This window comes from Drosophila subpulchrella, unplaced genomic scaffold (genome assembly GCF_014743375.2).
Source record: "Drosophila subpulchrella strain 33 F10 #4 breed RU33 unplaced genomic scaffold, RU_Dsub_v1.1 Primary Assembly Seq354, whole genome shotgun sequence".
Taxonomy (NCBI): Eukaryota; Metazoa; Arthropoda; class Insecta; order Diptera; family Drosophilidae; genus Drosophila; species Drosophila subpulchrella.
In genome coordinates this window covers 9889850-9904208 of record NW_023665577.1, presented here as the reverse complement: position 1 = coordinate 9904208, position 14359 = coordinate 9889850, and the positions used below count along the sequence as shown (strand labels likewise).

General features: G+C 43.4%; 1 protein-coding gene across 6 annotated transcripts in view; it reads right to left on the bottom strand.

Annotated features, from left to right (window-relative positions):
• Positions 1–14359, bottom strand: part of LOC119560954 (serine-rich adhesin for platelets) — a 60735-nt gene that overhangs the window by 1641 nt on the left and 44735 nt on the right. For 2 of the 6 annotated variants that reach the window (XM_037874697.1, XM_037874700.1), the window contains 4 exons: positions 5571–6142; positions 5220–5493; positions 4681–5153; positions 2878–4576 (listed from right to left, as the gene is read on the bottom strand). In XM_037874697.1, coding sequence (XP_037730625.1) covers positions 2878–4576; positions 4681–5153; positions 5220–5493; positions 5571–6142 — 3018 coding nt within the window. Of the gene's footprint in view, positions 1–563; positions 791–2877; positions 4577–4680; positions 5154–5219; positions 5494–5570; positions 6143–6199; positions 6268–14359 lie in introns of those variants that run through there. The other 4 variants (XM_037874699.1, XM_037874702.1, XM_037874701.1 and 1 more) reach the window with 4 other exon arrangements.

The window sequence follows — 14359 nt, the reverse complement described above, 5'->3', positions numbered from 1 at the left end:
AGTATATGTACAGCGTGTAAGTCACTCATTTCGTTTACCTTACTTGGCAATTTAAAAGTTGAATCGAAAATTTGTGTTTTTTTGTGTGCACTGCCCGTTTGCTATTGTAGAAAGGGTGAGGGTCTAGGTCTAGATAGACTGGGTAGGCTAGATCTACTACGAACTACATCGAAATAAAAACCATTGTTGGTGTAAACTCAGTGGGGGGTAAGCAAAAAGAAAGCCGTGGGGTTGGCGGTGCGGGGAATTTGTGGATTGGATTGGTTTGGATTGGTTTTGGAGAAATGGTAGAGCTTAACCTACTAGGTGAGATACAACAAAAGAGACTTACGCGTATAACGAATGGCGGCAAAGTGTCTACTTCATTGTCTTTGCTTCTGGGCCAAAAACAAAACAGACAAACGATATACAACAGAGGGCTCGAGACAGAGATCGGAGCTGATTTTGGGGCTGAGCTGATCTGAGCTGAGGAGGATGTACTGGGCGAGGGCGTTGCTCCTGTTTCGTTTGGCCATCGCAATTTTCTGTGGCTGTCCGACACCAAAAACTCCAGTCGCATTTCTTTTTTTTCGGGTTATATTCTTTCTTTTTTTTGGCATGCAGTCGAAACTTTTGTGTATTCACCACCAACACGTCAATCAATCAGTCAATCAGTATACACCACCTTAGGTCCACAAACATGGGTAACTTCTGCTATCCATACCAACTCCGATGATTATTTTCTCTGTGTAGCCTGGCGTTTGTTAGGAAAAGTGGCTTGTTTTCACAATGGTTTTAGTTACATTTTGGGCTGTTGGTGGTTTTTTGGGATTTGGGTTGGTTGGTTTTTTTGTTGGTTGGTTTGTTTGGTTTGTTGGACATATTTTTTTATGTACATTTATATTTATACGTTTTTTTGCGGGGATATTTTTTGGTTCGGTCAGATTTTCGGATATACAAAATACGAGTATATATGTGAGTTATGACAACAACAGACAGTATAAATTTTTTGTTTTGTTTTTGGAGTAGACATACAAACAGGGTAGAAAGGCGCAGAAAGAAAAAGTAAAAGTAAAAAGAAATTACAGCATTAGATACAAATTATTTCAAGTGTGATCATCTAATTGGAATTTTTCTTGGGTGGCTTGCACAATGCACAAACAAAGCCAAAATAAAGCACTCGATGCTGTCGATGGTGTATTGTCCTGGTGTGAATGTGGATGAGAGTGAGTGTTTGGTTAGTTGGACCTTCGGATGAGCTATCGACCACGTGATAAAACCAAGATCCTTGCAGGCTCTTATAATGATATGTTTACTGGCAAGCAGTTAACTAACTTAGGGTAAGTCTTTTTTTGTTATTTTAATACACGAAATTTATTTCCTTCTTCATAGGTTTAACAAATAAATCGAAAAGTCTGTTATACTCTAATCGGTTTTATATTTTTATGTAATAGCGTATACGCATAGGTTGGTATAAGCCCATCTGCTTCATACACAAATCAATAAATTAGCCTTTAAATTAAGCCCAGTAAGTAGTTTAAGTATAGCTTATAATAATTACAAAGAAAGCAATAATAATAATAATAATAAATTTTAAATACACACGCAAACTAATAATTATGCTTAAACTCGCTTTCGAACACAATGAGAAACTCTGGCTGATCCAACAATGAGGCATGCATACTTGAGGAAAATATACTGAGCCGCAGTAATCGTGATTTGCATAATATATATGAGTAAATGAAATGATATTGTACAGGCATTTGACTTTTGTTTTACTTTTTATATACATAACTATATAGAGGAAACATTGCAGTTGTTGTTGCTGCCGCCGCTGCTGGTGTTGCTGTAGTTGCATGTGAAATTGCTGATTAATTAAAGCCGGCTACTGAGCACCTAAGGCATCGATAGGCAGTGAGAGTTTGATAGGCGGCACCTTTCACTAGCCAAGTGTTAAGTCAACGACCCAAACCCAAGCAAAAGCTGCAGGGTCTTGAAAAGGTATTCTAGGGTGCGTAATATTGAACATACTGTTTGTGAGAGGTGTGTTGACCATTCTTGAACTGGAGATTTGAGTTGTCAAACGTTTGGATTTTCTTGTATCATCTTCATAAAGCTGACTTTGGTTATGGCAAGAAGTGGCTTGAAACTCTTTTGGAAAAAAATAAACAATAACAAAATAAAAAGTACAACGAAATCTTGATACAAGTTAATGAAGTTGTAATAGGTTTTGAAAACAAATTGGACTTATCAAAAAATACTCAACAACATGAGTTAACGAGCAATTGTTTAGTGAATTGTAGACATATGCTACAAGAAAGCAATTGTTCGTTAAATACACTGTTTCCGTTGGTGATACAAATACTTTCCCTGTTGGGGAAACAATCATTGTTGAATTATCTACTTGCTCTTGAAAATTGTTGAATTTTCTGTTCGCGATATTCAGCTGACAAATTAAAGGACAAACAACGAGGGCAGAGAACAATTTCCTTGCTTAGGCACGGGACGCTTACGTGATCGATTTTTTATAAATTTCGAATATATATGCATGTAACTGAAGTATATATATGTATGTAGAGTATATATGCCGTGGGTTAATTGTATGTTTAAATAAATATATATGCACGTTACTATGTATATCAACGAAGACAGTTAATATCGAATTCGTATGCTGCTGATTTCTATTCTGGTTTTGATTCGTTTTGATTTGATTTCATTAACTGTAACGAGGATGATGATTCTTGTGGTTCTTTGTTGTTGTTTCGTAAACGTTATCGAAGGCATATTAAACGGTAATCAGTAGATATTCATATATATAAATGTATGTATCGGTATTATCAGTAGTATTATAATAATTCACTTGAACCAACCCAATAATGTTGATTTGAGAGTGCGTACCTTGCCACTGTCACTGTCGCCGCCATAGCTGGATGTGGGCGTGATGTTCTCGCCCTGATCCCGGCCGATGGCTCGACCACCGGAACCCCCTGTCGAGGCACTACTGTACCGCCTGGACACGCCGCTTCCAGAAGAATTGGACGCCGGCGAGTGGCCACTGCGCCTGTGGTTCTGGTGGTTCTGATGATAGGGAGCCCCCGTCCCACTTCCACTCAGCTGGAGATCCTTGCGCAACGTCGAGCTCAGCTGGGCGGCAATGGAGGTGGTGGTGGTGGTGGTGCCCCTTACGCCCTCCGGCGACTGCTGGGCACGTGACAGGGAGTCCAGATGACGCACCCTCGAGCTGATCGTATCCCGCTTCAGCTTGGGCAGCGGCGAATTCTGGAGCACACGCGGGGACGGAGTCGTTGCGGCTGTCGGCTGGCTGCGATTGCCAGTCGAGCCGGATGAGTAAGGTGTGGTGGCCAGCGGTATCGAGGAAGAGGTCGAACTGCGGCTCGTGTTCGTACTCAGCGAATGGTTGGAGGCGGACGTGTCCGCTCTCCTCAAGCTCTGCAGATTGCCAGTACTCCTGCTTAGCGAGGATTTACTGCCGTACGAGGTGCTGCTAGAATTGTGCGCCGATGGCGGAGAGCGTCCCGCCGTCGAGGGTCTTCCCGTTGGTGGTTTACCGGAGAAATAGGCCGCCGCCTTGCTGCCCGGCAGTGGAATCTTGCTGGGCTTGCTGGCACTTCCGAACTTGCGGAACGCATTCTGTCGCGGCGGCGGAGTTATGCCGGACTCAAACGGACTCACCCCGCCCACACTGATGCTCATGACACGGGCGGCTATGTTACTGGGCGTACTGCTGCCTACGGGACACGGACTCGCATTAATCAACGTCTTGCTCAGCGGGGAGTTGGTGCTGGTCGGCGTCCGGAGCGCTTGATTCTCGTGCTCGTGCGCCGACTCCGTGCTGCTGCTGTGCTGCTGCAGCTCGTCCATGGCCAGCGGCACCATTGCTTTCATGCTGGGCGTACTGATCTGCGTGACTGGCGGGGCGGGCATGGCCGTCGAGGCGGAGTCCACAGAGTCGGAGACTCCACGACGACTCAGCATCAGCGTGGTGGAAGCCGAGGAGCGATTGGTCTCGTAGTCATGCTGCGAGGAGTGCAGATACGAGTTGGTGGTGCTGTTGCTCGCCTGCAGGCGGGACTCCACCAGTCGCAACTGCGCCTTGGTGCCCTCCAGTTCGATGCTCTTCTCCTCCAGCTGGTAGCGCAGATGCTCGAACTCCTCGCTGCTCTTGTCCAGCCGCTTGGCCAGCAGCGTCTTGGACTTGCTGGACGAGTCCAGCTTCTGGGCCAGCACCTGGTTCTGCACGGTGAGGGTGAGCAAGTGGCGCTGCAGCTCTAGAACATTCGTCTCTAGGAGAATGGCCGCGAATCGCTTGGAGTCGGTCAAACGGCACTTGGAGTTGCGCGTTCCGGGCGTGCTCACGATGCCATCGAGACGTCCCAAGGATTGCTGTTGCTGTTTCCTCAATGTTATATCACTGCCTGAGCTTTGATGGAATGCTTCCTGCGCTGGCTGATCGAGGACGACCGGCTGGAATGTGTTGTTGCTGATGATGTTGCTGCTGGGACGACTGCCATTGGAGAGCACCGTGGTGGCTGAGGATAGAAAGTTGCGTTGACTGGAGTAATCCGACTGGCTGGCGCTGAAAAAAGAAAAAATGTTTAATTTTATATTTAAAAGATGTTAAGAGGATACTTGAGGAAGTTTCTCTAAAGCAATATCTCCTTAGTATATCCATCTTCTCACCTGGAAGAGCTCTTGCTTTGCTGCTGTTGCTGCTGCAACTGTTGCACCCGCGAGCTCAGCTCAAGCTTCTGGGCCATCGCCAGTTTCAACTGCTCCTCGAGATCCTTTTTCACCCCAACCAGCTCCTCCACCTGGTCGCTCATCTTGGCCGCCTTAATCCTTCCGGTCAACGTTTCCGCCTCCATTTCGGCCAGCTTGTCCAGCAGACGATCACGCTCCTTGCGCAGCTGTTTAATGTCCTCGCGATTCAGTCGCTCCACCTGCTCCCGGAATTGCTGCGGCGTCATCGCATCCTTGCTGACACCCTTGCCCTCTCCCTCTGCTGTTTGGGAGTTCCCCTGCTGGCGCTCGTAGCTCTGCAACTGTTCCACCTCTTCGCGTAAGCGATTGGACTTGCGGTGGATGACGTCCAGCAGGTTGAGCAGCTCATCGTCCGATTCCGCACAGCTCAGGCGATTTGCAGCTATGGCCACCTGTTTGTAGAAGGAGATAGACGGATTAGGATTTTATTATTTATAGGTTGCAATTCCGTGACTCACCGTCATAGCACCGTTGGTGGAGGAGGCACTGTGGCCCTCCTTGGAGGAACTAGTCTCCGTTGAGAAGCCGGAGTCTTGCACAACGCTGCCGTTGTTGTTCTCTCCGCTCTTTGGCTCTTTCTTGCCGCTGTGCGAGTTGCTGCGGCTGCGTGTCAGCGACGAGGACGACGCCTCCGCCCCGGAGGAAGGAGCAGCTGCCGACGCTGACGACGTGGACGGTTCCTTGTGCGACAACTTCCGCTTCATGCGTATACCCGGCTCCCATTCGCGCCTGCTGTAAAGGTAAGCCAAGGGATTTAGTTATTCTGTCATTTTAATATTTATATCGGATTTATGGAAACCTAGACCCACCTGGTGGCTAACGAGGAGCTGCCGCCACCCACCGAATGACTGCCTCCGATGGCACCCACCGAAGATGTGGGCGTCGAGGGCGTGGCGGACATGGAGGCCATCTTGTGCTTAAGGTCCGGAAACGTTTCGATGACCAGATCCCGGAACTCCAACAGAGCACCCACCTCGTGCTGCAGCTCCTGCAGCGACTTGGTCTGCTCGCTGTGGATGTGATGGCTCCCGTAGCTGTTGCTGTAGGGCGTGTGGTGGCTCAGGTGGTGGTGGTGCAGGTGGTGCGGGTACGTGGCCCCCACCACCACGGTGGCCGTGGGCGAGGAGGAGGAAACAGCTCCGACCGCCGTGGCACCCGCCATCAAATGTGGGTGGTGGGCGGCGCTGCTCATCGGCAGGCACTCCATGGCCCCGCTGGCCAGGTCAGTGGTGCGCAGGACTCCACCGAGGTGGTGGCCGACGTTTCCGCTTCCGCTCCCGTTGACGCCTCCGATTCCGTTCCCGTTGCTCTGACTGTGGTGGCTGATGCAGCTTCCGTCCGTTTTGCTGATGCCATGCGTTGCAGGTTCGAAGCCTTCATTCTGTAAGGATAGGGAGAATATGCATTTATTAATTTAATATTCAGCAGGGTGGCTTACTAAATATAAAACCCTTAAAAGGTAAGAAAAACAATAATTTGAATACCCCAGCCGTTTTGGCATTCTTTCCAAAGCTTAATGTGTATGTTACACAATATTAGAAGAACATGAGGATTATAAAGACTGTTTAAAATAATCTACTTAAAGCTTGGGTTTTCGTTTTAAATATAACACAGTTCATTGGAAATCTTCTTAGACTTGAAAACATACAATGAATTTAGTTTTCCATTAACAAACGTTCAGGGCCTACCAGTCATCTTTTGTGGCCTCCCATTGTAAGCTCAAGTTTCCCAACCAATTTGTATAAATCTACAGCTTGACTTTATCCATTTACAAATTTAAGTAGTAAATATAACTAATATAATGTAAAAAGCTTTTATAAAATTTAAAAAAACATTTAGACATGGCGAAATATTCTATGGCTCATTAATTAACATAAAACTTTTCCCAACAGTACTCGTCGATCACGCACGCAGATGGGAAAAACCCATGAATCATTGTTGGTTCGGCTTTCGATGGTCAAGTGTGATGGGCTGTACTTTTAGCCCCAAGATCGGCTTACATTGCCACAAGTCATTATCAAGGGGATTTACGCAAGGGCCCCAATGGGACCGATCGTTAATTACTGGAGAGAAAACACCACATTGCATTACTTTAAGTAAATTGAATTGATCATCATGGTGGGGCAATCGCTGGACAAGGAGCTCGGGTGTTCGGAAGTTCGGGAGCAGTGCGAACGATTAGTGAATGACATACAAATTATGATTGATGAATTGCAGAGCTCGGGAGAGCGATCGCCCGCTGGCCGGCGACCCGTGGAGAAAACTGTAGCAAAAGTGCAGCTTAATGCAGCCGCTGCATGCACGCCACCAACATGCAACTAGCAACCAGCAAACCAGCAACATATGTAGTTGCAACACCAATCGATGCAGCAATTTGTGACAATCATGCTGTGTGTTTGGCCCAGGCCATGACTATTCAACGCAGGCCAAGTCAACGACTGACTGAACCGACTGCAAACTAGAACAGGCCACAGATGGCCGGGCCAAGTAAAAGTAGTTTTTCTCTGCATTTTGTATATTTTTTTCTATTTTCCTACTCTCCAGCATCTGCTCTGGAAAAGAAACGGGAACTACACAACAAATTTATGGGGTAAATCAATAAAATTTGGGCAATATTGAGAGAAAAAGACCTATCGACAAAAATATCGAATGTATCGAAGTTTGATATATCGAAAATTTTGTTTAAATATCGATATTTTCGATAGCAACAAAAAATGCTATTTAGTTGCAATTTGCAGTACGGTTTTAAAAGTAAGGCCCATTTATATGTGAAAAACCTAAAGGTCAATCGAATATGGTTTCAGAACCTATAAAAATTGAAACATTTTCTAATCCTATTTGGTAACATCTAGTATTATTTAATACATTTTCTCTAAGTGCACCATTGTTGGCAGATTTGTTTGTCAACCGGGTGGAGAGCTTTCACTGGACGAGAATGTTTCTCGAGCGGCGGCAGCTCAATTGATTGGCAAAATACTTTCACATGCAATAAACATAAATTTGCTGGCAGCCGATGGTAAGCCGGCTTTAGCTTCAGCTTCAGCTTTACCTATAGCTATTGATCAAACAAACGTCGGCGAGTGCCATGGAATATATGTGGCAATAGTGGGGCCAAAACCAGGCAACTGGGTTGTCTGTTTTCTGTTGTTCTTGGCCGCCAAGAAAAAGTAAGAGAGGTGAGCTAAGAAAAAGTAGAAAAAAAAACAAAAACTCTGCTGATTGCATGCAGACTACTGACTACCGATGGAGTTTTGTCGACAGTCGGAAATGTTGGTCAGATACTAATGGCAAAATCATTGCAAATGAAGCATGAAAATTGGCCCACATTCACATGACATGGCTGGGCCATTCCATTATTTAATAGCTAATTAACCGAGAGGGGCCCAGGAAGCACAGCTCATAATTCCGTGGCTTGCATAATCGCCATGCACTTTTCCTCCCCATTTTTATTTATTTTTTTTTTTCATTTGGGGTTTTTACTTTGTATTTTGGCCGACTTGCCTGTGGAGCGTGGCGAACATCAAAGCATGGGAAGTGGTGGAGAAGTCACATTGAAGATCGTGTAATTATATAGCAAAATCCATTGTCAACCACGAAATTGAAACCGAACAATTCAACAATTCAGCCGACTGACTGTCACTCAAAGGCAAAGAAAAAACAACAAAAAATGGATAAAAAGTAAGCTCAATGTCGGGGTACTGTCATCCATTCGAGCATCGCGATTGGCTTTATGATTTCTGAGTTTCATTGCTCAATTAACTCGTGGATCTGGCCTTTTGGCCCACGGCCTGAAAAATAGTCAGACAAATCTACGGCGAACAATAAAAGAGTTTTCCTATGCGGCATATATACACTGTGCACTGTATTTCGGAGACACATATGCAAATCACAACTCACTCGCATCCACCTATAGACCATATAGACACAAGTGCTTCCTTGTCACTCGAACGAGGCGTCTGTCACTGTTTTCAAGTTGTATCTTCTCAAGCTGCGCCTAGTGGCTGATACGGATTGCTTTTCAGAAGGCGTGGAACAGTGGATTAAAGTCTACATTTTTTTTGTTTCAATTATAGCAACACAAAAAAACAAAAAATCTAAATCTTTTTGAAACAAAATGAATTCATGGTGTTAAAATTATTTTAAAAATGTCTTTATTATACCCGTTACTCGTAGAGTAAAAGGGTATACTAGATTCGTCGGAAAGTATGTAACAGGCAGAAGGAAGCGTTTCCGACCCCATAAAGTATATATATTCTTGATCAGGATCACTAGCCGAGTCGATCTAGCCATGTCCGTCTGTCCGTCTGTCCGTCTGTCCGTCTGTCCGTCTGTCCGTCTGTCTGTCCGGATGAACGCTGAGATCTTGGAAACTATGAGAGCTAGGCTATTGAGATTTGGCGAGCAGATACCTGAGCTTCTTACGCAGCGCAAGTTTGTTTCAGTAGAGTGCCACGCCCACTCTAACGCCCACAAACCGCCCAAAACTGTGGCTTCTACAGTTTTGATGCTAGAGTAAAAATTTAAACTGAAATAAATTGTTCTTAGCAATACCTATCGATTGACCCAAAAAAAAGTTTGCCACGCCCACTTGGACGCCCACAAACCGCCCACAAACTTCAAAAAATCGTAAGTATGAACGCGGATATCTCGGAAACTATCAAAGATAGAGTATTGGGATTTCAGATTTAGATTCCGTAGCTTTGTACGCAGCGCAGGTTTGTTATGCGAATATGCCACGCCCACTCTACCGCCCACAAACCGCCCAAGCCTGTGGCGCTCAAAATTTTTATGCTAGATAAAAAATTTTAACTGAAATGTATTGGTCTCGTCAATACCTATCGATTGATCCAAAAAAAAATTTGCCACGCCTACCCTAACGCCTACAATGCTTAAATCTGTCTTCCGCCGGTAGGTGGCGCATTTAAATCTCGCTTTGCTGCTTCATATCTCCATTTACCTTTGGTCCCTTTAGCTGAGTAACGGGTATCTGATAGTCGAGTACCTCGACTATAGCGTTCTTCCTTGTTTTTAAAATGATTTCAGTGCAAAAAGAAAAATGGATGTAAATAAAATACACTGAACACCAAAAAATTCGGCTCATCTTGAATTGCAAGAATTGGAAATGATTTGAATTTCTACAATCTTTTATCCACTTTTTTCTGCAACTTTGACCACTGTCTTGGGTCGTCCCAATCAACTCCACATCATCATCGCTGGGATCGCTGAATCGTCGTCGTGGGCGAAAACTACCATCTCCGCACAGCTGCCACGCATTGCTGATTCCTCAAGTTTTATTACTCGCCATGGCAATTGGGTTGATCATCATCATCATCATCATCTGAGCCTCAAACTCAGCATCGTTGTGCGCCATGACAAACGGAAAAACGCACTTGGCCTGGGCGACAGAGCCGCTCAATTAGGCTGCCCACCACTCGAGTCGGCTGTTAGTACACTAGCCAGCAGGGTTTTGGGGCTTGTCGAGTGATTAGAGACAGCCAACACACACAGCACACAGCGCCCATGTAGCTTCCCCCCAAACAGCAGGAGATCTTCCTACCACTTGGCTAGGGAACACAAACAGTTGGCAGTTCTTCAGGGTGCCAGACACCAAAGCAATTATCAGGCGCATTTGCCATAAATCCAGGTAGCAACTGTTTCATAAATCAAAGAACGTTTGCTATTTGTGAAAAATCATAGTTTGATTTAAGGCGGAAATTAATCAGGCAAACAATGACAAATGCCTAAACGTTTGTTCAGCGAATAATAGTTATTTTCAGCTTTTGTTCCTACTATTTTCTTTAGTTTCTCGAGTGGTTAGCACTTGTTTGATCGATTTTTGCACTGTTCTTTTGCACAATCACTTCCGTATACGTATACGTAACATTTCCCTGCAATTGCTAAGCTTCAGCTAAAAAGTGTTTTCTCGGTACTTTGCTTAGTGGTTTCACTGGGTTCTAAATTGATTTCTATTCATATGCACAGCCATAGAAAAGTTAAAAATAATTTAAGCTCTGGGTTAGCTGGTCATAAAGAACATAAAGTATCAAATGCTTTTTTGTAATATTTTTTACTGCACATAAAACACGCGTTTGAAGTCAAAAATTCGCCAAAAACAAAAGGAATAAGCAAACAAAAATACCAATAAAAATCAAAGACTGCACAAAGCTTATTTTTATGACCTCTTGTTTGTTTGGGTATCACATATTGGGATGGCAAAAAAATGATATTATTTCTATCATAAACATTTGGGGTCTGTTATTGAAATGCATAGAGTACTAGATCCAAACGTAGTTATTTATTATTATTTGTGTATTAATTTGATTTTGTCCGAAGAAATGTATATTGTTCGATGGTTTTAATTGATGTTTGCCATGCAACGGCAGCTATTTTTGAAGTGCAACCTTCTTCGGACCCGCTTCTGCATAACAAATAGTGATGGGTTTGCATAACAGTCGAATATGTGCGCCTCTATGGGGATGTACCAGACTCGTAGTGCTCCCATATAATTATGCATGTAAGGCCCTGCCTGGCGAGGCGAAACTGGCGGGACTGCTACTCAACGGTATATTACGGATTGGGAGCGCTTATTAATTATCCGACCCACTCCCCGAACATGACTTATGGCGTTTTTAACAGTCATCGCCCGGCACATTGACTACGCCAATTTATATATTTTCAATTCCAATTCCTATTCAATTTCAATGCAGTTACATGTTGGCGTCTGGGTTTGGCCGCCAGTATCTGACGCAACTTGGAACTATAGACAACAACGGGGTCTTTGGGGTCTTGGGCCATTGTGCGTTTGGAGTTTGGCGTTTGCAGTTTTGCAGCTCTGACAGCTTGGTTGGTTTAAAAATTAAAAGACAATTGCAATTGCCTTGTCTGATATCTAAGCATCTGTAGTGCCACGCCAAACATTTTATAAAAAATTAAACCCACCGCCGCCATAAGCCATTTCCCATTAGCCGTCATTAGTTCGCCTCTTTACAATTTTTGTGGGTTGCACTTATGTTTTATTTTTTTAATTTTTAACAACAAATTGTTGGACTTGGGTGTTTGCAACACATTTCCCTCCATATGTGGCAACGGAAAATAATTGTCTAATGTGTTCGGTACTTGGCGGCTTTGGTAATCGTCGCAGCAGTCAACGGAACGCAAGTGTTGTAATTAAATTAAACATTTTTCGGTTGTTTTTTGGAGGGGCTTCACAAAAGCTGCCAAAAAAAAAAAGTACACTCGAGTTGTAAAGGAGTTGCAACAACAGTAACTGCCACATTTACAACATCTGTTGCAACGCAAATCGTCGCCTGTCAAATTTCCTCTTCACGTGTTTGGCTTTTGTTTTTTTTTTGGCGCCTTAGTATTTTACTTTTTTATTTTTCCCCTGTTGAATGGGCCATTTTTTTGTAATTATCACAATTATTTGTTGGTTTTTCTTCATTAAGTTGGTGTACAATTTTTAAAATTACATTTTAGCCGCTAATGTTTATTGCAGACAAATAGCTGTGAGTGGAAGGTCAGAATGATAAACTGCATGGATATTTGTAAACTAGTAAGGAAGTGTAATTATTTAAAAAAAAATTTTTTTTGAGTTTTATATTTTTACACAGCCATTTAAGAGATAAATCAGAACGACTTTGGCTCTCTTTATAGTTTCCCAACTTTTACAAAAACTGCGCAAATTTCAAACGCCGCCCAACATCTACTGCTCATGGTTGCTATAGCAAAAAAAAAGTCCCAAAAGACATAACTATTAATAATGTCCAGTCAGCTTGCTGATATTATGCAGTTACGGAAAAAATGAACTAAGAAAAAAAATTAATTAAACACATAAATTATGCACAAGACGCAGAGCAAAACTGGACAAACTTAATAAAAACTTGGTTAACACATCAAAAGACCACTATCAGCGGACTACCGTGGAATAGGCCAATAAAATGCAGTGAGTATTTAAGTGTAAGACAAGAAAAGTGCATGCTATTAAGATAGCGATTAATTTAGTTTAATTTTTAAAGATATAATATTTTTAATATACAACATGTAATAATTTTCCTCTTGATCTCTTCAGAACAAGTTCGTAATGGATTATTTATGTTATCCAAGAGATTGTCTTTAATTAAGCATGCAAAGTCCAAGGTAAATGCCCCACTGTGCAATGGTTTTTTTTTTTGGATAGTTGATTGGCGCCGCTTGTGCTTTGTAGACCGAAACCCACCGTTAGGCGGCACTTTGCATTAAATTAATTAACTGCTTTAAATTTTAATTGCACCTTTGGCACAAGCTCTCATCTATTACCCGAGCATTTCGGGGGCTTAACTTTCGCCTGTCTTTCGGATCGGCCTGACCGCCAATGATAATGATAATGGTAATGATGATGATGATCATGGATGATGATGACGGCGATAAGCGTTCATAAAGCGCTCCTCCCCCGGGCGCCTGTCAATATGGTATGGTATATCCTGGGGGGAATTCGACTCCTGGGGGAGTTTAAACTCGGTATTACATATACATACAGTATCTGTAGCTGGCCATCTGAAGCTGCCACTTCCCGTGTCGGCTTTTGGCCAACGGGCACACCTCTTCTGCTGTCATTTGCCAGCGATTTCTAATCGATTTTCCGGCAAACAATAGCTGTTGTTGCATTTTCCATTTCGTTTTTTCATCAATATCCCCATTGTTTGCAACCCCAAACAAACTTTCCGGAACTTTCACACAATTTTCACACTTTTGTCCAGCCATTCTGTTCATTAGCATGGTCTATAATTTGGTCTATGGGTTCCAAATCCGAATCTGATCCCCTGGCTGGTCACGCGATAATGCCGCGTTGACCGCCGGAAGTTGAGCAATTTGTACACAATTTGCACGATTTTCAGCTTTTCTTTGTTTATCGCCAGACGGCGTCGTCTTCGATTTCCACTTGTTTGTATATCGATTTTTTTTTTGTTTATTCTATAAACCGTACGCCCCAAATAGCCGACACGGCACGCCCTTTTCCGCATTACTTGACTTGCATTAATTTCGCTGTTCAATGCACTTTTACAAAAGGCAACATCAGAAATAGACGGTTTTCCTATTTTTTTGCTTTTAATGTGCCAATGACTGCACGATTGTGCGAATACACACGGCAATCTGTCAATGCATCCAACCAGAGACACTTGGATGGATGGATATACGTAGTATATACAATATACAATATATATAGATGTATAGAGGAGGGACAGAGTCAGCCACCCCAGCAATCGATAGTTTCGCGCTCCGTTTTGTCAATCTGCCAACATCCGGTAAACGTTTCACTTTCGTGGCTCTGATTTATTTTATACGAAATACATATTATATTTATTATGTGCAGTTTGTCAGCACCTCGTCGAACCAGCTTGGGATTTTTATTTTATTTTATTTTATTTTTTCTCTTTGGAACTGCGCCCACCTGTGTGCCACTCTGTATAAGAAATATATGCAAAATACGTTTAGTCGATAGTTGATAGGCCAAAAATGGCGACGCAATTTAAAAGCGCATTGCTGAATTGCCTTTTGGCTTTGTATGGCTTATCGAGAGTTGTTGGCTGATAACCGAGCGCTTGCCTGCCTAAATGTTTTC